The sequence below is a fragment of the Drosophila elegans genome, unplaced genomic scaffold (genome assembly GCF_018152505.1).
Source record: "Drosophila elegans isolate 14027-0461.03 unplaced genomic scaffold, ASM1815250v1 contig_397, whole genome shotgun sequence".
Taxonomy (NCBI): Eukaryota; Metazoa; Arthropoda; class Insecta; order Diptera; family Drosophilidae; genus Drosophila; species Drosophila elegans.
The window spans coordinates 2315646-2340187 of record NW_024545782.1 but is presented as its reverse complement, the minus strand read 5'-3'; the positions used below and the strand labels follow the sequence as shown (position 1 = coordinate 2340187).

Below are 24542 nucleotides of genomic sequence, written 5' to 3'. Positions count from 1 at the left end.
TTATGATGCGATTGGCAAGAAGAAGAGGCATAACAAAAGTTTTTTTTGCGTTCTGAGAGTGGAATATTCCTACGCCCTAATTGACCGAAGAAACGGAGACGACAGTTAATGCTATACACCTTCTGGACATACACACAGTCTATCCAGCCAAGGCAAAATGAATTTATAAAACGGGCGTTATCGCAGGTATCTCAAGAAGTGGCGTCATAGATATTTTCCTTTGTTGTTTTTTTCGATAAACAGCAATTTTATTTGCTGTGAAACTAGAGGCTTGTGCCTAACGCATTCGCTGATCTGTTTTTGACATATACCTCTGCGCTTTGTGTATTTCGTACTTTACAGTCGCAGCACCGAGCCATCTAAATCGAGGAACACATCGCATGGGATAAAACTACGGCCTTGGGCGACGGAGCCATCATCATGGACCCGCAGAAGATTACCGAACTGGCCAATTTGCTTCGCCAGAACGGCGACAAAATATTGAGCTCCGAGTTTACATTGACGTTATCAGGTGAGAAAGCAGGAACCAAACGAAGTTGAGCCAAGGTAGCGCGCAAAACGCAAAACATGCGGGTGCTGGCTGATGACTGGGCTTTGTTACGAGCCGCCGCCATCCCAAGTCCGATCACTTATCGCTGCTTTCGTCGCCTTCCACTGCACAGGTTCTCTGCTGCGGGCGCTGAACGACTCCTTCACTTTGATCGCGGACATTGAGATCGGATCCGGCGTGGGCGCCCACCAGCACCATCAGTCCTTTCAGGTGGTCAAGCCCATCAACGCGAAGTCCAGCGTCTTCCCCGATCTGCAGTTGGTGCACGACTTTGTGCAGAAGACGACCCTGCTGAAGCTCACCTACTTCCCCAGCGAGCTCTCCTTCGAAGGCGCCATCGACATCGGCAAATTCCGAGCACTTCGGCGGCTGGAGGTGAACAAAATCAACATTGGCCAGGTGGTGGGTATCCAACCGCTGCGCGGCCAGCTCCAGCATCTGATTTGCGTGAAGAGCCTGACCAGCGTGGACGACATCATCACACGCTGCGGCGGCGACAACTCCAACGGCTTTGTGTGGAACGAACTCCAGACGGCCGACTTCAGCTACAACAGCCTTCGCAGCGTGGACTCAGCTCTGGAGTTCGCCCAGCACTTGCAGCACCTGAACCTGCGGCACAACAAGCTCACCAGCGTGTCCGCCATCAAGTGGCTGCCGCACCTGAAGAGCCTGGACCTGAGCTACAACTGCCTCACGCACCTGCCGCAGTTCCACATGGAGGCCTGCAAGCGGATGCAGCTGTTGAATGTCAGCAACAACTACGTGGAGGAGCTACTGGACGTGGCGAAGCTGAATGCCTTGAGCATGCTGGATCTGTCCGACAACTGCCTGCTGGAGCACTCGCAACTCCTGCCGCTGAGTGCCTTGGTCACCCTGACAGTGCTAAACCTGCAGGGCAATCCGCTGGCCTGCAATGCGAAGCATCGGCAGGCAACGGCGCAGTATCTGCACAAGAACTCGGCGACGGTGAAGTTTGTGCTGGACTTTGAGCCACTGTCCAAGGCGGAGAAGGCACTGACGGGCAGCCAGAAATTGCGCTACATAGGCTCGTTCAACCATCGCATGTCCCGAAGCAGCTCCATGTCCATCAACAGCTCCAGCTCCATTAACACCAGCGAAGGTTCCAGCTTTGGCTCCCAGCGATCGATGACCACGAGGGTAAAGGATTTCTCCGAAGAATCGGAGCAGTCCATGGCAATGGACACCTCGCAGTCCAGCAAAGTGCAAGGCTTGAAGAAGATAAGGACCGTGAATATCGAGGAGAACAGTGAGACTGAGTCGCTCACAGCTGTTTCCACACCGAAACCTCAACCTCAACCCGAAGAGAGAACCGATACTTCCCACCTGGAGACCAAGAAGCAAATTGAGACTCTTCGTTCTACCTATGGCAATAAATGGCTAAAGACCGGTAACGCTGAACTGTTGCTGGGAATGGAATCGCCACAGCCCACGGAGCAGGAGCGCAGCGAGGCTCGCCAGCTCTTCAATGAGTTCTTAGGGGAATTCTCGGAGTCATCTAGTGCTAAAGTTGATTCCCAAGCTGATTCTGAGTATCTCAACATAAGCTCCACTCCCACAAACAGCGTTGCGTTGGCTGGCACTTTTGACTCCACCATAACCCCTATTAAATCGGATGCGAACGACGCAAGTGGACAAAGCCTTTACGAGACTTGCACTGAGGGAGAAGTGACAAATTACGAGAGCATAGCCAACACCACCGAGGATATGCTGGCAGAGGAGAAACCGAATGACAAGCACACCGAGTTGCTAAGTCTCTATGCGCAAAGCTCAAACGCAGGGCAGGATGACGATCCGAGTAAGTCGTTCTGACCTGTTTACTATTTCGCTATCTTTAGTAATCCGCTGTCTAAAGTGGTATTCAAATATTTCAGTATCCGATGCCGAGTCCGACGAGGAAACGTACATTGTCTACCATGAACAAAAGGCCAGCGAGCCTGTGTTCCTGACCATATCATCGAACTTCATCCGCGAAAAGGATACGCTAAGCGAACGGTGGGTGAAACTGCACTTTTATTTCATCATTTGAGTTCCCATATCTGCCATCTTACACCATTTCCCGATATATAATCTAATATAAATAGGACCAAAACCAAATGGAGTCTGAAAATCTTGGAGTCATGCGAACGTGTAAAATCCAATACGTTGCGAATTAACTTCGACACAATGCGAAAGGACAAACAGGAGCGGATCTATTGTGTGGAGAATTCATTGTGCCAGGTTAGTAAAACAATTGTGTGTGTGTGGCTTATATAGTAGTCTAACTAATGACTCTCCTTCTTTTGATCTTTTGAAGGCACTGGAGAAGAAACTACGAGATATTCTATCCATGCGGGATCTGACCGAAATGAACATATCCATCTACCGCTGTGTGAATTGTCTCACACAATTTACCATTGAGCAGAAGAGCAAGCGATATAAAACAAAGGGTGAGTGCAGGGCACCAAAGAAGATCATCATTGTGCACTAAGTTGGAATTAACATTTTTTGACTTTTAAGACTTGCGCTGTCCGGACTGTCGCAGCGTGTACGTGGCCGAAGTCACGGAGCTCTCCACCTCGTTGGACAAACCGTCGGGGGAAGTAGTCGCCGAGCCCAAACTTTCTCCAGCCATGATTGTGGAGGAATCGCCAGTAGAGACATTTGTGGGGACGATGAATAAGGAGGAGAGCAACAGCATTGGCAAGTCCTTGCCCTTTTTCTTCATTTACATTACATTAATCGAGTTGTGAAAAATTTGTAGTTCATTTTATGGTTTTTAGTTATCGGCCCTTTATTGAGATTTGCTTTGGTTTTTGTTGCAAAATAATTTTAAGTTTGTGTTGGACGTCTTGGCCGTACATTAATTGAATTTTTATTTCTTTCTTGTTTCTTTTGCATGCGAACACAAATCGAAAATGGCAAAACCAAACTAACTTTTGTATATTTACATTGTTCTTTTGGACTATTTCTCTTACCCACAAACCGACAACTATAATATTGCGATGTAAAAAATTAATTAATACTTTAGTGGCCAACTACAGGCTTACAACTGCTAAAAATACACCCAAGCGTAGGACTTTGATGCAAGCCACCAAAAGTTAATATGCCAATTTGTATACTTTTTATTTCACTAAACAAACAAATTGCCTTTTGCTTTTGTTCTGTAATGTGAAGCAGCATTCGGGCATGAAGCAAAGCTGAGAAGCTAACTCTACAAATAGTTGTTGGAAGAACAGGTCTTTCACATGTCTTATACTTCTCTTAATCTCGCATTTATTAGCTGTGGTTCATCACGTATTAACTTATCATATAAGACATGTAAAGTACCCCCAAAAAGATCAAAATTTAAATAATCATAAAAGCTTATATAGAGCAATGCTGCTTCCATTAAAAAGTATTAAGTCTATGAGAGGACCTCACTAACATATTCACATTGTAGGTTCCGCCAATTCGCTAAACGAGAGCAGCTCCTGCTCGAAAATCACCAACTCGCAGAGTCAGTCCTTGGTGGGCAGCTCGAATACGGACCGTGATCTGGAGTTTCGGGCTAACGAGAGTGATGTGGACATCATCTCCAATCCGAGCCAGTCCAGCATAGAGGTGCTGGATCCGAACTGCGTGCAGAGTGGCAGTCGCAAGACCTCAGAGGAGCGCCGCATATCCCAACTGCCGCATCTGGAGACGATTGACGATGAAATAGGGCAAACTAAGAGCTTCATCGATCGAGAGTTTGGACCGCTTCTGGCGGAGCAGGCGCAGCCCACGGCATCTGCCGCCGCCGCTGCCGCTTCCTCGGCTGCCAAACCATCATCTATGCCCCAAATTCCGCTGACAGAGAGCAGCTCGTCAGGATCCGTAACCGACAGCATTTGTACCACCTACGAGCAGCAGGGCTTGGATGCCTCGCACATTCACATGACTAATTCGCTGCTTACCGAATCGGCAGGCAGCCAGATTAGTAGCGCGGAGGCGGACTCAAACAGTCATTTGAAAAGAGCAGAAGAAGCCAGCCTCATACCATTCGCATCCGTCCTGCAATCAACCAACCTGCTGATGTCCAGCTCAAAGAAGCTAATCGAGTCCGAGGCCGCATTCTTAGGCGCTCAGCCCTACAAGTTTAACTTCAGCGACTTCAACAGCATCGACCACCGCTTAAAACTCTACTTCTACCAGTCCAAGTTCAAGGAGAACGGCGAGCACTTCAAGTGGCTGGTTAAGGGGCATATCTACAATGAGCAGACACAGGCCATGACAGAAGGACTCGTGGTGATGTCCAACTGCAAGTGCTACCTGATGGAGGCGTTCGCAGAGCCCCACGACGAGGTGGCCAAGTGGCTGCGGCAGGTCGTCGGTGTGTCTCTCAGTCGCCTGGTGACGATTGAGCTGCTGCCCTGGAAGCTGGGACTGTCTTTCAGTCTGCGGGATTGGGGAGGATTTACGTTGCTGTTGCACGACATGCTGAGGACCGACAGCTTGCTTGCTTACTTGCGACGTAAGACAACTTTACGCGTAATAATTTGTTGTGGAATATAATGTACTTTTTTATTCGCAGACAATCCTCCGCCGGTGCAATGCAAACTGAATCTACAGCCCTCGCCCACACTTAGCAATCATCTGCAGACTATTGCATCCGAGCCAGTTAAGATGTGCTCCCTGATCTCCAGCTGCCAATGGATATGTGAGCAAGAGCAGAGCAGCTTTGTGCCCTGTCTGCTTTTGATCACCGAGTCGCACTTGTACATCCTAGGAAGTGGCATCTTCTCGTGGCTATCCGACAAAGTGCAGAAAACCCCAGTTCACCAGGAACTCAGGCTTAGTCAGCCTTTGAGTAATTTGGTGGACGCGGAACGTTTGACAGACCAAAAGTATGTGATCAACTTCATTGATGAGACCCAGAACAAGTGCGAGGTCTGGCATTTGCTGTTCGAGACGCACGAACACGCCCTGTGTTGCCTAGATGTCATCGGACAAGGGTGGCAGCAGCTATTTGGCGTGCCATTCAGCCTCTCTGGGAGGTAGTTAAGCGCTGGAGCCTGGGGACCAACTAGTAAGGACTACCTTAGTTAGCCTGCTCCGACTTTTGTGCAAAATTTATAATTGTTGATCTTTATTGACTATGTTATTTAATGTCAGATAAGTTTTATTAACTTAACCTACGTAACAGTAGTGGAACGTGGACTAGGTTTAATCAATGAGAAATGGTGCTGACCCACGAAACAAATGTAAATAGCTATAACTGAAGACCCTGCAATATATTCAAATAAAAAAATGGACTTTTGCCCAATTTTTTATTTGTGGGTTTCGCATTTTAAGAAGCTAGAAGGAGTTTGCTGTATGAAACCGTACACTTTTAATGAAACTTGTTGTAAATTACTTTCCTTTTAACAGCAAGTCCCTAATTTGTTTGAAAATTACGAGATATTTTGAATAATGACTTTACCAAAAATTTCAGCGTGATGGAAAATTGGTTTTATAAGGTTCTGATTAGGGAAATCATAAGAATTCATTTCATATCCCTTTGTCTAGATTTTTGTGAAGAATGTAGTCGTGTCTTATTGTACCAACCTTTATTATTTTTTTTCCAGAAACAGCCATTATCCATAAACTCATATGTTGTGAAAATCAAAATAATTTCATACAATTTTCTAAGAGTGGTAGATCCAAGACAATCATTTTAACTTAAAAATTAAGACTTAAATTTACATTCTTCCCCATCCTTTATAACTAGCTCTATATTTTTTGACACTAAATCACAATATATTACAATTTGTTTCAATTCATAAACCTTAAGGTTGTTAAGGGCAACTTGACTGAATTTACTTCAGGCCTGAAAAGTAGTGAAGAAGATATCAGCAAGCCCTAAATTGTGCAATGTCAGTAATGTAAGTTTTCAAATGGGACATTAGGAAAACTAGACTCCCGATTCTTAAGCTATATACCTATGTACTCGATCTTTCTGAAGCTGCAAAACTATCGATAGTCTGACTATGGGATAGGGTAGTTGTTGTTAGCACTACACGTTAGATTTTCTTTGCTGTTTGTTAGTTAAATAACCAAGAGCAATTTTGGGTATTTTGGCTAATGGATCTTTTACGAGTCATTTGAATTTTTTGAAATATGATACGCGTTTTGCGTATATACTTTTAAGAGATGTTTCCATATTTAAGTTGTATTTATTTTGAGCTCTTTCTAGCGTCTAGTCACCTCACTACTTATCGCCCAGCTGCTCTGCTATCCAGTCCAGATGTTCCTCCTTGAAGCGGGGATCCGCCATGGTGAGAGCCGTCGACTTGGAGCTGTAGTAATAGAAAACCGACACTGCGAGGGTGTTGGAGTATATGAATATATGTAGCGTATACAGCGAACTCGGAAACCGGAACTCACCAATGCGCTGAGCCACTGACAAGGCAATCAGACCCAATGGCCACTGCTGACCGTCATTGGCGGGTGGCTGGCGGTGCTGGGAGATGATCCAGAAGTGCTGAGACGCAGACAGCAGAAAGTAAATGGTGGTGCTGGCCATGAAGAGCTTGCAGTTCCGCAGGATTATGTGGGAGGCACCCACCTGGTACACACAGGTGGAGTGCAGTGCAAGGGTGAAGAGCAGGTACTCCGCAATGATCAGGGCGTCCTGGGTGCTGTGGCAACTCGGTGCGGTCAGTAAACGCCATGGTCTCCCGTCCGTTGGATACTCACACAAAAAAACATATGGCTGTTTGCAGTCGGTTCCTGGCCAGCGCCGGTCCAAACGAGTTGAGGGTTAGGTCCACTCCCAAAAGGAGCAACTGCAGCATGAGCACCCAGGAGTAGCGGCGCAGAGTGAGCTTCATAGCGGGGTCCTACTGCCGAGCACTCGGTCGTCGTTGCGTATTCACTTTGTTGTGCCTTTCAGTGCGAGTTGTGTTGTGTCCTTGGTGTCCTGGTGACGTCAAACGTAACGCCGTAGTCATGCGCTCTGCCCGGCATACCAACAGTTTATCGATAGACAAGTAACCGTCGAAAGCCAGGTTAATTCTTTTCAAACTATATTAGAACAAGAGAGGAAGCAAACTTCGGCATGCCTTATATGTATACCCTGGCAAGCTATTGCAAAACTTAATTAACTCTTTAAAACATACTAAGTTCGCTTTTATGCGATTTAACTAATGATCGATTAAACCATGATCATTTTCAGCTCAATGCAGCTTATGATAAAGTTTTCGTTTTGAATAAAATTAATAGCGTAATTTTGAATTATTACACCATTACTTTATTCAAAAGATATATAAAGAAGGAAATATTAGAGAACATTAATTTTTTTTTAATATTCCGAGCTATATGATATAGTTGTCAAATTTAAATAAATTGTAAACAGAAAATTATAATTTTTTCCCCTATGGGAACTTGAAGAAATAATTGTTGAGGAAAAAACAGACAAGTGTGAATGAGAGAGAACTAATCAAATACATTTCACTTGATCACTTTGAAATTATATAGATATTTATTAAATTGCAATCGACCGTTCATTTAGTAAACAAATAATTATTATACCCCTTGTTAGTTTATAAACATATTTTCTGTTAATTGTTATACTTTAATTTTACTTTAGTTGTTATCCTACAATTTTACTTTGGTATAAAAAATCATTTAGGCATCCTTTTATAAAATACACATGCCTGCTTGGCTGACACTTGAATCCAAAACTCGACCACGTTTCTAACTTATCAAAGGACAAAAGAGTCACATAAATATGATTTTTTACTCTTTATAAGAAAACAAGTTTCCTGTTCAAAATTTTTGCACACCTATCCTCATTTTAATATTTTTGTGAAAAATTTCAACATTTTTTTTCTTAAAATAATAAAAAACTTAAAGCCAAATCTGAACCGTTTCTCTATGTGAATGAAAGTTTCTGCAAAGTCTTCTCTCTGTTGTTTTTAACCATACGGTCTCAAATAAGATTTAAAAGGTTGCGCTAATAAAATAAGAAATTAAATAATTAATAAATATAAATAAAACCAATTTTTCTACAAATTTTGTCATTTTTTCTAGAAATAAATGGAAGATTGATATAACTTCTCTGTTTCATAGCATACACGAATAAAGTTCGAGATAAGGATGTTTTTACGATTTAAAAATATATTTTCAATGCATCGTTTAAAAATTTTCATAATTCTTCTTGATGTTTTCGAGGCTATACCAAAACGATAAAATCATAATTGTAAACAGCAGATTTATCCATACTACATATTTTGATTTTTACTTATTTCCCCGAGACATTTAATTGCTTTATTTTCAGACATATCGAGCGTATTCAAATGGATATGGGCGCCGTTTTCCCGCTCCAAGTCCGTTGATCAGCATCAGTCCAGCCCGTCTCCTAAATCGCCTGTAGTACTGCTGGTTCATCTCGGAGTAAAAGTTGGTGGGCAGGAGGTGGGTCCAGCCCTGATCGGCAATGGGTCGCTCCAGAAACTGAAACGTCTGAGACGTCGATGCGGAAGCGACTTCGGCGGCCATGGGCCAGGTCGAATTTAAGGTCACCAGAACGCAGACCAGAAACCAGAACGTCATCGTCGGAGTCGTTTGTAAAGCCAGGTGGCCAGGTGGCCAGTGTCCGGCACCCAATGCACTGCCTCCAAGTCGCTAATACAAGTAGTTCTGGGTCGTCAGCGTTTTTCGATGTACATACCCAATTGCACTTTTCCGATCGGTGTCGTTCCACTCCGGCAGTGCGATCAGCGTTTTCGGCAGGGGCTATAAAGTGGCTTGGCTCGGGGGGTTCGACCAACAGTCACCCTTGGTTCGCCACTTCAGCAGCAAGCAGAGACAGCTAGAGAATCCCTCCCATCGCCATGGCATTCCACATTGCTCACCTTCTCATCGCCGGCCTCTTGGCTTTGTCCACCGTGTCCTCCGAGACCATCCAGCTGCAGCCCACGCAGGGCATCCTCATCCCGGCGCCTCTGGCCGAGAACATCCGCGTGTCGCGTGCCGCCTACGGCGGATACGGAGCTCCAGCTGCTGCCCCCGCCGCCGCCTCCTACGCCGCCCCCGCTGCCCCCGCCGCCGCCTCGTATGCCGCTCCAGCTGCCTACTCCGCTCCCGCTGCCCCCGTCTACTCACCCCCCGCTGCTGCTCCCGCCTACGCCGCCCCCGCCCCTGCACCGGCCTCCATCCCGTCGCCGCCGTGCCCCAAGAATTACCTGTTCAGCTGCCAGCCCTCCCTGCAGCCCGTGCCCTGCTCCGCCCCAGCTCCGTCCTACGGATCCGCCGGCGCCTACTCGCAGTACGTGCCCCAGTACGCCGTACCCTTCGTCCGGGAACTGTAAGGCAACGTAACGAGGCGAACTGGAAAACCGAGTCTATGAATAAAGTAAAGCGTGTATGAAAACATTTGAGACTTTTGATTGGGGGACATTTCTGGGTTTTTTGCAGATTAATGATTAATTAATCATTATCGTTGTACAAAATGTTAAACAAAATGTAAAGCGGTAGTTTTGTAGAGCAGGCGATAAAAAAGTGGCAACTCTTTTTATTTTCCACAAATAAATGCTATAAATCTGCATTTCAAATAAGTATCGAATTTTAAAACAAATCCAAATTTTTGCTTTAACTTTAAAAGTTATTAATAAGCGCTTATTTCTATCCATTTTCAAGATGAGCGGAGATTTTTACTAATTTTTTAAATTATATTAAAATGATTTACGATTGTATGTAAGTTAGGGAAGGCAATTTTTTAACACTTCGTAATTTTCTTGAAAAAGAAATAAATATCAAATTTTGTTATCTCATTTTGTTTAATGGTAAGTAAAGGTAAAAATAAAGACATGCAGGCTTTTTAATGCATGTAGAATATAGGTCGGAACGAGCCGGATCGGACGACTATAGCATATAGCTCCAATTGAAACAATCCGAAAAATATGTGACTGCTGAAATCAAAATTTTATACTTAATACTTAAATTAAGAATTAAATCATAATTTTAAATACATTTCATGATTTAATATTAAATACTTTAAATATAGATGAAAATATTAGATTTAATATAATGCCCACTTGATTTAAATACATTTTATTTAAACTACCCATGGTTTAAAATTAAATTTAATTTGCAGATATTTAAAGAAATTCCAAAAGTAGTCAAATAAAAAAAATTGTACAAATTGTAATATTTTCATATTTAAAATAACTAAAAACAAGAAAGAAGGCAAACTTCGGCAAGCCGAAGTTCATATACCCTTGCAGCTATTGCATGAATTAAATACTTTTGAAAACATTTAAATTATGATTTACTTGAGTATATGCTGAAAAACATTGAAACTATGATGATTTGCAGCTCAATTATTAGATAGTTATTTTATATATTTTTATTATTTCTATGGGAGCTATATGCTATAGACGTCCGATTTTGATAAAATTTAAAACATAATTCTGAAATAATTAAACATTGCTATATGTCGAAGAACTAAACAAAAAATTAAAAAACAGAAATGTTATAATTTTTTTTCATTTATTTTTCCGATTGTTCCTATGGGAGCTATATGCTATAGTCGACCGATTTTGATGAAATTTAAAACGTAAATCGGAAATATTTAACCATTACTATATGTCGAAGAACTAAACAAAAAATTAAAAAACAGCAAAGTTATAATTTTTTTTCATTTATTTTTCCGATTGTTCCTATGGGAGCTATATGCTATAGTCGTCCGATCCGGCTCGTTCCGACTTATATACTACCTGCAATAGAAAGACAGTTTTTGGGAAAGTTTCATGCAGATAGCTTTAAAACTGAGAGACTAGTTTGCATATAAACGGACGGACAGACGGACAGACGGATGGACAGACGGACGGACAGACGGACATGGCTAGATCGACTCTACTAGTGATGCTGATCAAGAATATATATACTTTATAGGGTCGGAAACGTCTCCTTCACTGCGTTGCAAACTTCTGACTGAAATTATAATACCCTCTGCAAGGGTATAACAATTGAAGGGAAAATATTTAATTTGAGTACAAAATATTTGAATGTACTTCATTTTTTTTAACCAATGTGTACGCATATGTTTCGAAATATAGTAACTTTCTATATTTTCAGAAATACGGTTTTAGTTTTTTCTTTTTTTCGATTTCAAAAATACCTTTTTTTGAATTTTATTAAATTAATAAATTGGCATGTTTTAAAACAACGAACTTATTTTTGTAGTCGAACTTCAAGCAAACAAAGCGAAAAAGTTTTGTGTTGTCGCTTTATATGCGCAGTATGCAATCCTTGACCGACTTTACTCTGCAACAATATGAAAGTGTCCCCCAAAAATATCCAGAAATTACAAAAAATGTTCCTTATCATCTCAAGTTTATTATTGATCATGTGCTCAAACCCCAGCACATGTGCTGGATCCACAAGGCACCGACTTGATAACTGCTTCACAAGAGAACACGTAGTTTTTCGGACAGGTTGGCGAAGCAACTTGGCTGGATGTTTCATACTGCTGGTTGTCGGGCCCCTCGGCTGCTTCATTTTCACTCGCCTGGTCATAGCTACGGGAAAATCCTTTGTTAAAAAACTTCCCATGTCTACCTCCGAGTCCAGGACCTCCGAATCCAGGACCACCGAATCCAGGACCTCCGAATCCAGGACCACCGAATCCAGGACCACCGAGTCCAGGACCACCGAATCCAGGACCACCGAAACTAGGTCCACCTCCGAATCCAGGACCTCCGAAACCAGGAGCACCTCCGAATCCGGGACCTCCGAAACCAGGAGCACCGAATCCAGGGCCCCCGAATCCAGGACCTCCAAAGTTGTTCTCGACGACCACCTCCTGGATAATTTGCTGTCTTCTTCTACGATGCGATTTTGGGTCCGAGTCGCCAACCATCAGGGACTTGGCGGCCAGCTCTCGCAGTGGAATAAAGTGGTAGAGCGGCAGAGGCAGACTCCGCAAACAGCGGGTGCAGGGGACCAGCGACGGATCGAGGATCAGCTGACCCAGACTGCTGACGCCGGCAAAAAAAGCGAGCCATCCGAGATACTTCCACATGTTGACTGGCTGTTGAGGCGGTGCAAGCTGAGACAGAGACAGCCAAGTTGCGGAGGTGGTCGGGCTGCTTTTATAACCTAACACCAATGAAAGTGCAGTTGAAGCGAAAACTGCGGATGCCAAGGTAACCCCAACATCGATGTCAGTTGGTCGCGCATTCCAGCGGGAGTGTGGGATCGGAAATGGGACAGTGACAGTACTAGAAGTTCGAGTTGCGCTCTAAGATGTGGGCTATTGGACTGTTTAAGTCCGCAGCCCGGGGGCTGGTGTTCCATTCGTGCCCCAGCCGAGTCATTACTATTTGCGGAGCTTGGCTCGGAAACCCCTAACAACCTGGATCCCGAGGGTCAGCACATTGCTTTTCGGAGTGTAGGCTGACCGTTCAGCCAAGCATTTGATGGATCCGGTGTCGCATTTCCCAAACGCTAGCACTTTCCACTTTTTCGCTGGCTCGCTGACTCGGATGTGTCGCAAGCATTTCTTCTTATTTCGCCATTCGGTCCTAGTAAAGTAAGCTTAAATTTTTGCAAACGAGGTTTTAAATCGAGGGTTATATAAAATTAGGGAACTGCTTAGTTGCGATTAATGGCTATTTTTGGTAAAAGAGATGCTAAACAAAATAAATGAAAAAAACGTAAATTCTCACTTTTTTAATTTAAAAAAAAAATTCTTTTTAATTTAGTAATGGTATATACATTTTTGCAATAGTTGCAAGGGTATAAATACTTCGGCTTGTGGGTGTTCCCATGGGAGCCTCATGACGGACTGACGGACATGGCTACGTCGACTCTCCTAGTGATGCTGATCAAGAATATATATACTTTGTAGTGCCGGAAATGTCTCCTTCACTGCGTTGCAACTTTTGACTGAAATTAGAGTACTCCCTAGTACACAAGTGGTAACTATGGTGCTTTTTCAGTTTTTCTTCTTTTAATTTAGAATTATGGTTTAATATGATTAAAATTGGACGACTATATCATATCATATCATTTTTCCAATGGGAAAAATCGGAATATTAAAAAAAAACAAGAAAGAAAGCAAACTTCGGCAAGCCGAAGTTCATATACCCTTGCAGCTATTGCATGAATTAAATACTTTTGAAAACATTTAAATTATGATTTACTTGAGTATATACTGAAAAACAGTGAAGCTATGATGATTTGCAGCTTAATTATTAGATAGTTATTTTATATATTTTTATTAGTTCTATGGGAGCTATATGATATAGACGTCCGATTTTGATAAAATTTAAACCATAATTCTGAAATAATTAAACATTGCCATGTGTCGAAGAACTAAACAAAAAATTAAAAAACAGAAAAGTTATAATTATACCCTTGCAGAGGGTATTATAATTTCAGTCAGAAGTTTGCAACGCAGTGAAGGAGACGTTTCCGACCCTATAAAGTATATATATTCTTGATCAGCATCACTAGTAGAGTCGATCTAGCCATGTCCGTCTGTCCGTCCGTCTGTCCGTCTGTCCGTCCGTCTGTCCGTCTGTCAGTCTGTCCGTCTGTCCGTCTGTCCGTCCGTTTATATGCAAACTAGTCTCTCAGTTTTAAAGCTATCTGCATGAAACTTTCCCAAAAGTTGTCTTTCTATTGCAGGTAGTATATAAGTCGGAACGAGCCGGATCGGACGACTATAGCATATAGCTCCCATAGGAACAATCGGAAAAATAATTGAAAAAAAATTATAACTTTGCTGTTTTTTAATTTTTTGTTTAGTTCTTCGACATATAGCAATGGTTAAATAATTCAGAATTATGGTTTAAATTACATCAAAATCGGACGACTATAGCATATAGCTCCCATAGGAACAATCGGAAAAATAATTGAAAAAAAATTATAACTTTGCTGTTTTTTTAATTTTTTGTTTAGTTCTTCGACATATAGCAATGGTTAAATAATTCAGAATTATGGTTTAAATTTCATCAAAATCGGACGACTATAGCATATAGCTCCCATAGGAACAATCGGAAAAACAATTGAAAAAAATTATAACTTTGCTGTTTTTTAATTTTTTTTTTAGTTCTTCGACATATATCAATGGTTAAATATTTCAGAATTATGGTTAAAATTTCATCAAAATCGGACGACTATATCATATAGCTCCCATACAAATAATAAAAATATATAAAAGAACAATCAAATAATTAAGCTACAAATCGTCATAGCTTCAATGTGTTTAAACATATACGCAAGTAAATTATAATTTTAATGTTTTCAAAAATATTCAATTCTTGCGATAGCTGCAAGGGTATATGAACTTCGGCTTGCCGAAGTTTGCTTTCTTTCTTGTTTTTTTTTTCATTTATTTCTCCGATTGTTCCTATGGGACCTATATGCTATAGTCGTCCGATCCGGCTCGTTCCGACTTATATACTACCTGCAATAGAAAGACAGCTTTTGGGAAAGTTTCATGCAGATAGCTTTAAAACTGAGAGACTAGTTTGCATATAAACGGACGGACAGACGGACAGACGGACGGACAGACGGACAGACGGACATGGCTAGATCGACTCGCCTAGTGATGCTGATCAAGAATATATATACTTTATAGGGTCGGAGATGTCTCCTTCACTGCATTGCAAACTTCCGTTTCTACGCAAACTAGTCCCTCAGTTTTAAAGCTATCTGCATGAAACTTTCCCAAAAGTTTTCTTTCTATTGCAGGTAGTATATAAGTCGGAACGAGCCGGATCGGACGACTATAGCATATAGCTCCCATAGGAACAATCGGAAAAATAAATGAAAAAAATTATAACTTTGCTGTTTTTTAATTTTTTGTTTAGTTCTTCGACATTTAGTAATGGTTAAATATTTCTGATTTACGGTTTAAATTTCATCAAAATCGGACGACTATAGCATATAGCTCCCATAGGAACAATCGGAAAAATAAATGAAAAAAAATTATAACTTTGCTGTTTTTTAATTTTTCGTTTAGTTCTTCGACATTTAGTAATGGTTAAATATTTCCGATTTACGTTTTAAATTTCATCAAAATCGGACGACTATAGCATATAGGTCCCATAGGAACAATCGGAGAAATAAATGAAAAAAAAATTATAACTTTTCTGTTTTTTAATTTTTTGTTTAGTTCTTCGACATATGGCAATGTTTAATTATTTCAGAATTATGGTTTAAATTTTATCAAAATCGGACGTCTATATCATATAGCTCCCATAGAACTAATAAAAATATATAAAATAACTATCTAATAATTGAGCTGCAAATCATCATAGCTTCACTGTTTTTCAGTATATACTCAAGTAAATCATAATTTAAATGTTTTCAAAAGTATTTAATTCATGCAATAGCTGCAAGGGTATATGAACTTCGGCTTGCCGAAGTTTGCTTTCTTTCTTGTTTTAAATTCTATTGGACAAAATAATGGTAAAATAATTCGTAACTTTGTCATCGAATATTAAAAAGGAAAATCTTCATAGCTTCAATTGTAGACATTTTAAAGATTGTTTTATTTTTGCAATAGCTGCAAGGGTATATAATTTCGATAGAAATAACATATCATGTAGTTGACATGTTTATACCCTTGCAGAGGGTATTATAATTTCAGTCAGAAGTTTGCAACGCAGTGAAGGAGACATCTCCGACCCTATAAAGTATATATATTCTTGATCAGCATCACTAGGCGAGTCGATCTAGCCATGTCCGTCTGTCCGTCTGTCCGTCCGTTTCTACGCAAACTAGTCCCTCAGTTTTAAAGCTATCTGCATGAAACTTTCCCAAAAGTTGTCTTTCTATTGCAGGTAGTATATAAGTCGGAACGAGCCGGATCGGACGACATTAGCATATAGCTCCCATAGGAACAATCGAAAAAATAAATAAAAAAATTATAACTTTGCTGTTTTTTAATTTTTTTTTTATTTCTTCGACATATAGAAATGGTTAAATATTTCAGAATTACGGTTTAAATTTCATCAAAATCGGACGACTATATCATATAGCTCCCATAGGAACAATCGGAAAAAAAATACAAAAAAATTATAACTTTGCCGTTTTTCAATTTTTCTATTAGTTTTTTGACATATAGTAATGGTTAACTCTTTTAGAATTATGTTTTAAATTTCATCAAAATCGGACGACTATATCATATAGCTCCCATAGGAGCAATCGGAAAATGAAAAAAATTATAACTTGGCTGTTTTTATACCCTTGCAGAGGGTATTATAATTTCAGTCAGAAGTTTGCAACGCAGTGAAGGAGACATCTCCGACCCTATAAAGTATATATATTCTTGATCAGCATCACTAGTAGAGTCGATCTAGCCATGTCCGTCTGTCCGTCCGTCTGTCCGTCTGTCCGTCCGTCTGTCCGTCTGTCAGTCTGTCCGTCCGTTTATATGCAAACTAGTCTCTCAGTTTTAAAGCTATCTGCATGAAACTTTCCCAAAAGTTGTCTTTCTATTGCAGGTAGTATATAAGTCGGAACGAGCCGGATCGGACGACTATAGCATATAGCTCCCATAGGAACAATCGGAAAAATAAATGAAAAAAAATTATAACTTTGCTGTTTTTTAATTTTTTGTTTAGTTCTTCGACGTTTAGTAATGGTTAAATATTTCTGATTTACGGTTTAAATTTCATCATAATCGGACGACTATAGCATATAGCTCCCATAGGAACAATCGGAAAAATAAATGAAAAAAAATTATAACTTTGCTGTTTTTTAATTTTTTGTTTAGTTCTTCGACGTTTAGTAATGGTAAAATATTTCCGATTTACGGTTTAAATTATATCAAAATCGGACGACTATAGCATATAGCTCCCATAGGAACAATCGGAAAAATAAATGAAAAAAATTATAACTTTTTTGTTTTTTAATTTTTTGTTCAGTTCTTCGACATATAGCAATGGTTAAATATTTCAGAATTATGGTTTAGATTTTATCAAAATCGGACGTCTATATCATATAGCTCCCATAGAAATAATAAAAATATATAAAATAACTATCAAATAATTGAGTTGCTAATCATCATAGCTTCAATGTTTTTAAACATATACGCAGTAAATCATAATTTTAATGTTTTCAAAAATGTTAAATTCTTGCAATAGCTGCAAGGGTATATGAACTTCGGCTTGCCGAAGTTTGCTTTCTTTCTTGTTTAAGTTTTTTTCTTAGTTCTTCGACATATAGTCTTGGGTAACTATTTTAGAATTACGGTTTAAATTTCATCAAAATCAGACGACTATATCACATAGCTCCCATAGAAATAATAAAAATATATAAAATAACTATCTATTAATTGAGCTGCAAATCATCATTGCTTCAATGTTTTTCAACATATACGCAAGTAAATCATAATTTTAATGTTTTCAAAATGATTTAATCCTTGAAATAGCTGCAAGGGTATATGAACTTCGGCTTGCCGAAGTTTGCTTTCTTTCTTGTTTTGAATTGATTTGAATAGGTTTTGAAACAAGTTAATGTTTTATTGTTTCAGAATTACAGGTTTAATTTTTATTCAAATCGGACAACGATATAATATAGCTGCTGGTTTAACACAAAAGCATTAAAATCCGAATATTTTTGGAATGGCTGCAAGGGTATTAAGCCTTCGGCATGCCGAATTGGCTTTCGTTTTCGCTTTTATTATTAAAATAAAAAAAATGTATCCTTTTTGGGGCGAATTTTTTTTTTAAACTGCAGTTTTGGACAGTACACTTTATGACTGTACCCACTTAATATTTAATATTAATTATTTATCATAAACTGTTATTTTTAGTTTAGTAGCTTTAGTAGATATATTAAACTAAACAAAGTCCGAAATGTCTCCTTCACTGCGCTGCAAACTTCTTACTGAAACTATTAAAACTAAAGAGTAAGTTGTCTGGCTGCCAATAATCTTAAATTTATAATAGTTTTTAATTTCCTTTTTAAAAGTATTTAATATAAAGAGACTGTTTTTTATATCCCTGACAAAATTTGTGAGGCATACTTTTTCCAAAAAATTTAGCTGCTCTGAACTGAAAAAAGTTTCCGTTTTTGTTGCTTAATAATTCCGAAATTTGTTTTTTGGGCCCATGTGTATAATATACAAAGTTGAGGAATCTCATGGACTATATTGAAAACTTAAGTTAACAAGAAAGAAAGCAAACTTCGGCAAGCCGAAGTTCATATACCCTTGCAGCTATTGCATGAATTAAATACTTTTGAAAACATTTAAATTATGATTTACTTGAGTATATGCTGAAAAACATTGAAACTATGATGATTTGCAGCTCAATTATTAGATAGTTATTTTATATATTTTTATTATTTCTATGGGAGCTATATGCTATAGACGTCCGATTTTGATAAAATTTAAACCATAATTCTGAAATAATTAAACATTGCTATATGTCGAAGAACTAAAAAAAAAAATTAAAAAACAGAAAAGTTATAATTTTTTTTCATTTATTTTTCCGATTGTTCCTATAGGAGCTATATGCTATAGTCGACCGATTTTGATGAAATTTAAACCGTAAATCGGAAATATTTAACCATTACTATATGTCGAAGAACTAAACAAAAAATTAAAAAACAGCAAAGTTATAATTTTTTTTCATTTATTTTTCCGATTGTTCCTATGGGAGCTATATGCAATAGTCGTCCGATCCGGCTCGTTCCGACTTATATACTACCTGCAATAGAAAGACAACTTTTGGGAAAGTTTCATGCAGATAGCTTTAAAACTGAGAGACTAGTTTGCATATAAACGGACGGACAGACGGACAGACGGACAGACGGACGGACAGACGGACATGGCTAGATCGACTCTACTAGTGATGCTGATCAAGAATATATATACTTTATAGGGTCGGAAACGTCTCCTTCACTGCGTTGCAAACTTCTGACTGAAATTATAATACCCTCTGCAAGGGTATAAAAAGAAATCGTTTGGACCATTTTTGAAAAAAATTTTATTGTATTTAGACAAACTTTGTTAGGGGAGCGTGATTAGCTTTCGACAATACCGATATAACGACATACTCTATATCACTTGCCTCTAGACTTACTAATTTAGTTATAAGTGTAAAAAGATAAGCTTTTCTAGCTGATTTTTCGCCAAACTAGAGTCGCAAAAATTTTATTTTGATAAATACAAAAAAAAAAAACAAATTAATGGGCAACTTTTGAGCGAAGCATCAGATCCAAGCAAGTTGGGTGTCTTTCGACGCATAATTTCAACAAGATGGCAACAAGGCTAAAAAACCAAAGAGCTCCTATTAAAAAAATGTTATTATGTCACATTGGCCGCTTTTTCTCAAAAACCAATTCCGATACCTTTCGATTGGTGTTATTAGCAGATAATAGTACCTATGCATATGCCCTTGGTGTGCATCGTCCCTATATGTACTGCCGTCCAAAGTGATTTTTTTAAACATTATTATTGTTTGCCAGGTGCTCCAAACAATAACAAAAGTTTGCTACGTTTTTATTTGGTGGTCTTCTTGACAAAAACAAAAACACTCAAACAACAAAACGCGATTAAAATTATTTCTAACTGAAATCCGAATTGAAACTAAATTTGTTTCATAAAACGGTTTTGACTTTTATCAAGACTTCCCTTTCCCAAGTTTTACTCTTGAGGTTTAATTTCGGATACCCGTCTTCTGTTCTTTACCTAACACATTAAAGAGCTTGTGACACCAGTTAAACAAAGTTGTAAGGCTTAGCTTTTCTGTGATTTAATTGCAATCCATATTTTTTTTAGTATTTTTTGTAAATCCAAATTGGTTTATATTTCTCAGCAATCGAATTCGTGGCCTGTGGGCGGGAGTCCAGACCGCAAGAGGCTTCCGCTTAATAGTGGTATCCGTAGCCCTGAGGCACGTAAGCAGCGCCGAAGAGCTGCTGCTGGTGCTGGGGAAGGCCGTAGTTGGGGGCGACGTAGGTGGCCACCGGGGCGGAGTAGGCGCCGGCGGATCCGTAGCTGGGGGCGGGAGCACTGCATGGCACGGGGGCGAGGTTGGGCTGGCAGCTGAACAGGTAGTTCTTGGGGCAGGGAGGAGCTGGGATGCTGGAGCCGCCATAGCCGCCGGAGCTGCCGCCGTAGGCGGACTTGCGCAGACGGGTCAGATCCCCGAATCCTTGTCCGGTCACTCCCTCCAGCTCGCCATCCTGGGCAGTCAGGGACACCGTGGAGCCGGTGGAGCCGGTGGTCGACGCCACGTTGGTGGGCGAGGCCAGGGCGGCGGCGGCGAAGGCGACCAGAGCGATGCAAACAAAGGATTTCATGGTGATTGGGGTGTGAAGATTGATCTGAAGATGGATCGGACCGGATTGGACTGTTCGTAGTTACCAAAGGTGACTGATACCGATTCCAGGCAGCTGCGTATTATATATAGCAACTCAATCTGCGTAGCTAGCACTATGTGCAGAACTCAATGGCTAGATCTTTTCTTCGTTTTTGCCTTAACTACTTTTCTGCTCCATCAGCCCAATGCTTAGTTGTAATACCGCTGACTTTAGTACCACCACATCGTCAGCTTTTTGGGGTCATCACTAGGGGCATAACGTTTAGGTTGGCGAAAATGTGGTACAAATTTAGAGCATTGCACCTTAAGAGTGGGAGTTATACAATAACATGCGAATACTCGACATGCACGAGTATAATAAAGAATGTTATTACAACTATCTGACCCAAAAATATAAGCAAATTTAATGTTTCCAAAAATATCAATTTTTAAAAACCATGACATAATGAAATCATATATCTTACATTAAACAAGAAGGTTTATGTACCCTTGCAGCTTCAAAAAGTTAAATATTCTGTAAAACAGCAATGTTCCCATTGTTTGCCTATATATTTAAAAACAGTGAAGCCATTATGATTTTCCGCTTATTTATTTGATCGTCCCATGACAGCTGTATGATGTCGTTGTCCGGTTTTAATGAAACTAAAGCCGTAATTCTGGTAATTTAAAATATTTTTAAACTCATGAATTTGTTCATTGGTTCACGTGGGAGAAATGTGTTATAGCCGAAAAACAATTTTTGGAAATGCACGAAGCAAATAGCTTTAAAACTGAGAGACGAACTTGGCTAGATGCTAATCAAGAATATATACCAATATATACTTTACAGGGTCAGAAATGTCTCCTTCACAGCGTTGCAAACGCCTGACTGGAGTTATAAACCCTCTGGAAGGTTATAAAAATAACAGGGGCTGAGAGAAACAGTTATGAAGTTGATAAAAAAATCATTAGTTCAGCTGCCCTAAATAGGTTAACTTTTATACCCTTGAAGAGGGTATTCTAGTTTTAGTCAAAAGATGGCCACGCAATGAAGGACACATTTCCGACCCTATAATGTTTTAATATTCTTGATCAGCATCACTCTCCCATGGGAACAAACAAAACAGATAATTGCCACAAAAATTATAACTTTGCTTTGCTTCAATTTTTTTTAAATATACTATAATAATGGTTTTATTTACGAATGCTTTGTTTTACATCCAGTAATCAGAAGAGAATGGATTACAACCTGGATTAATTTTCAATAGGCATGACCGCTTTGTGATTCAGGGCGCGTACAATCTGCAGCGCTAGTACTCGGAAAAGAATGTGAGAGTCGAATCGCCCTCTGGTACTATTACAATTCAAAAAATTAACAATTCTGGTACATTATTCTTACAAAAAAATAGAAATATTCTTTCCCCTTTTTAGAACCTGGCTTCCATTTTCACTGGGTGGACTTTAAACTCCTTAAACTGAGCTTAAAACAATGTATTTATTTTTGGAGTTCCGAAGCACAAATGTGACGGAGGGGAAACGAAATAAAGAGCGTGTGAGCATCAATTACAAATATAGCCCATTACTTTTGAGCTAAAAGTAAAGCATTTTTCCCCAGACCCCATTCACCATTTCGCCGCTATGTAATGAAATTTAATTTTCTTTAAAACATCTAAATTTCGAATTATTTTCGATCGATCCTTATGGAAGCTATAATTCTCCGATTTTAATAAAATAGAAAGCGTAATCCTGCATTTTTTTAACGTTACAATAAATCAAAAAAATAAACAGCAAAGTTACAGCGACTACTTTCGCTCGGTCAAAATTAATAACTCGCTTAATTTTAAAGATATCGAGATAAAACTTTACCAATCGCTTTTTGTATCCTTGGCAACATACATATTAAATATAATGGGATCAAACGAATAAATCGTTTATATTTTTTAAGAAGAACGGATACCTTTGCTTTTGTTATTTTTTCATGCTTCAATATATATTTATACCCTTGCAGAGGGTATTATAATTTCAGTCAGAAGTTTGCAACGCAGTGAAGGAGACATCTCCGACCCTATAAAGTATATATATTCTTGATCAGCATCACTAGTAGAGTCGATCTAGCCATGTCCGTCTGTCCGTCCGTCTGTCCGTCTGTCCGTCCGTCTGTCCGTCTGTCAGTCTGTCCGTCTGTCCGTCTGTCCGTCCGTTTATATGCAAACTAGTCTCTCAGTTTTAAAGCTATCTGCATGAAACTTTCCCAAAAGTTGTCTTTCTATTGCAGGTAGTATATAAGTCGGAACGAGCCGGATCGGACGACTATAGCATATAGCTCCCATAGGAACAATCGGAAAAATAAATGAAAAAAAATTATAACTTTGCTGTTTTTTAATTTTTTGTTTAGTTCTTCGACGTTTAGTAATGGTTAAATATTTCTGATTTACGGTTTAAATTTCATCATAATCGGACGACTATAGCATATAGCTCCCATAGGAACAATCGGAAAAATAAATGAAAAAAAATTATAACTTTGCTGTTTTTTAATTTTTTGTTTAGTTCTTCGACGTTTAGTAATGGTAAAATATTTCCGATTTACGGTTTAAATTATATCAAAATCGGACGACTATAGCATATAGCTCCCATAGGAACAATCGGAAAAATAAATGAAAAAAATTATAACTTTTTTGTTTTTTAATTTTTTGTTCAGTTCTTCGACATATAGCAATGGTTAAATATTTCAGAATTATGGTTTAGATTTTATCAAAATCGGACGTCTATATCATATAGCTCCCATAGAAATAATAAAAATATATAAAATAACTATCAAATAATTGAGTTGCTAATCATCATAGCTTCAATGTTTTTAAACATATACGCAGTAAATCATAATTTTAATGTTTTCAAAAATGTTAAATTCTTGCAATAGCTGCAAGGGTATATGAACTTCGGCTTGCCGAAGTTTGCTTTCTTTCTTGTTATTTATAATACAACAATTGTTTCTTAAGCTCCTCATGTAGCAGCTTTACTTTTTTTCTATAGCTACTTATGGTAAAGAACGTTTTATTAATTAAGCCAAGCTACATAAAAATTATAATTTTTATTTTCAAAACTTAATTAAATTAAATTAAAATTTTAATTAAATTAATAGCTTGCAAATGTATTAGAAGAATGTGTAATGTATATATACAATTTGAAACGTGCCTTCTCCGGGATCTAGTTTCCCTTGGACGGCCACCGATGTTTATGACACCTTTAAATTTTCTTTGCCTTTTCTCCATAATTGATGTTAGCTTTATTTTCTTGCAGTTACCAAAGTATTCTCTCATCATGGTTTAATTATCTACTACATATATTAATAGCATATTTTTTGTCATTTTTGGTTACCATTTCATTCCATATGGAAAACAATTCAAAATTGCAAAACTTGAGGTTATGTACTTAAAAATTAAATTTCAGAAAATGTAACAATTACTCGCGATTATACCAACATACATTTCATCAAGAATTAAATACTCTACAAATCTTAATAAGTTTTAGAGTGGACTCTGCTGTACTCTCTTTGTTGATCTAGTCAACAGATAGATTTATAAATTAATCAGGAAAGGAAGCAAACTTGGATAATCCGAAGTTTATATACCCTTGCAGCTTTGCAAAAACTAAAGATTCTTTAAAAAATCTAAGTTTAGATTTATATGCGTATATGGTTAAAATTTATTTATTTAAAATTAAATTTG

General features: G+C 39.0%; 6 protein-coding genes across 7 annotated transcripts; 2 read left to right on the top strand and 4 right to left on the bottom strand.

Moving 5' to 3' along the window:
• Window positions 1-7188, top strand: LOC108141584 (serine/threonine-protein kinase 11-interacting protein). Of its 2 annotated transcripts, XM_017265030.2 has the most exons (10): window positions 1-186; window positions 343-511; window positions 663-2366; window positions 2443-2563; window positions 2653-2788; window positions 2865-2997; window positions 3068-3250; window positions 3579-3647; window positions 3990-5042; window positions 5103-7188. In XM_017265030.2, exons 2-10 carry the CDS (start codon window positions 421-423, stop codon window positions 5567-5569), a joined length of 3957 nt encoding a protein of 1318 aa, XP_017120519.1. In that variant the 5' UTR covers window positions 1-186; window positions 343-420; the 3' UTR covers window positions 5570-7188. The 2 variants fall into 2 exon arrangements, with proteins under 2 accessions (XP_017120519.1, XP_017120520.1); XM_017265031.2 differs by lacking the exon at window positions 3579-3647.
• On the bottom strand, window positions 6759-7380 carry LOC108141585 (transmembrane protein 138). Its single transcript, XM_017265033.2, has 3 exons — window positions 7247-7380; window positions 6935-7188; window positions 6759-6868 (listed from the first exon to the last, which is right to left on the bottom strand). The coding sequence occupies exons 1-3, from the start codon at window positions 7378-7380 to the stop codon at window positions 6759-6761; spliced, it is 498 nt and encodes a 165-aa protein (XP_017120522.1).
• Window positions 7381-8436: 1056 nt separating this feature from the next.
• Window positions 8437-9103, bottom strand: LOC108141587. The gene has a single exon (XM_017265035.2). The coding sequence runs from the start codon at window positions 9101-9103 to the stop codon at window positions 8825-8827; it is 279 nt and encodes a 92-aa protein (XP_017120524.1). The 3' UTR covers window positions 8437-8824.
• On the top strand, window positions 8845-9923 carry LOC108141586 (vitelline membrane protein Vm26Ab). The gene has a single exon (XM_017265034.2). It carries the CDS (start codon window positions 9385-9387, stop codon window positions 9859-9861), a length of 477 nt encoding a protein of 158 aa, XP_017120523.1. The 5' UTR covers window positions 8845-9384; the 3' UTR covers window positions 9862-9923.
• A 1947-nt stretch (window positions 9924-11870) lies between these two features.
• Window positions 11871-12880, bottom strand: LOC108141582 (glycine-rich cell wall structural protein). Its single transcript, XM_017265027.2, has one exon. The coding sequence runs from the start codon at window positions 12573-12575 to the stop codon at window positions 11907-11909; it is 669 nt and encodes a 222-aa protein (XP_017120516.1). The 5' UTR covers window positions 12576-12880; the 3' UTR covers window positions 11871-11906.
• A 7372-nt stretch (window positions 12881-20252) lies between these two features.
• On the bottom strand, window positions 20253-20904 carry LOC108137784 (vitelline membrane protein Vm26Aa). Its single transcript, XM_017259690.2, has one exon. The coding sequence runs from the start codon at window positions 20816-20818 to the stop codon at window positions 20384-20386; it is 435 nt and encodes a 144-aa protein (XP_017115179.1). The 5' UTR covers window positions 20819-20904; the 3' UTR covers window positions 20253-20383.
• Between the last annotated feature and the right edge of the window lie 3638 nt (window positions 20905-24542).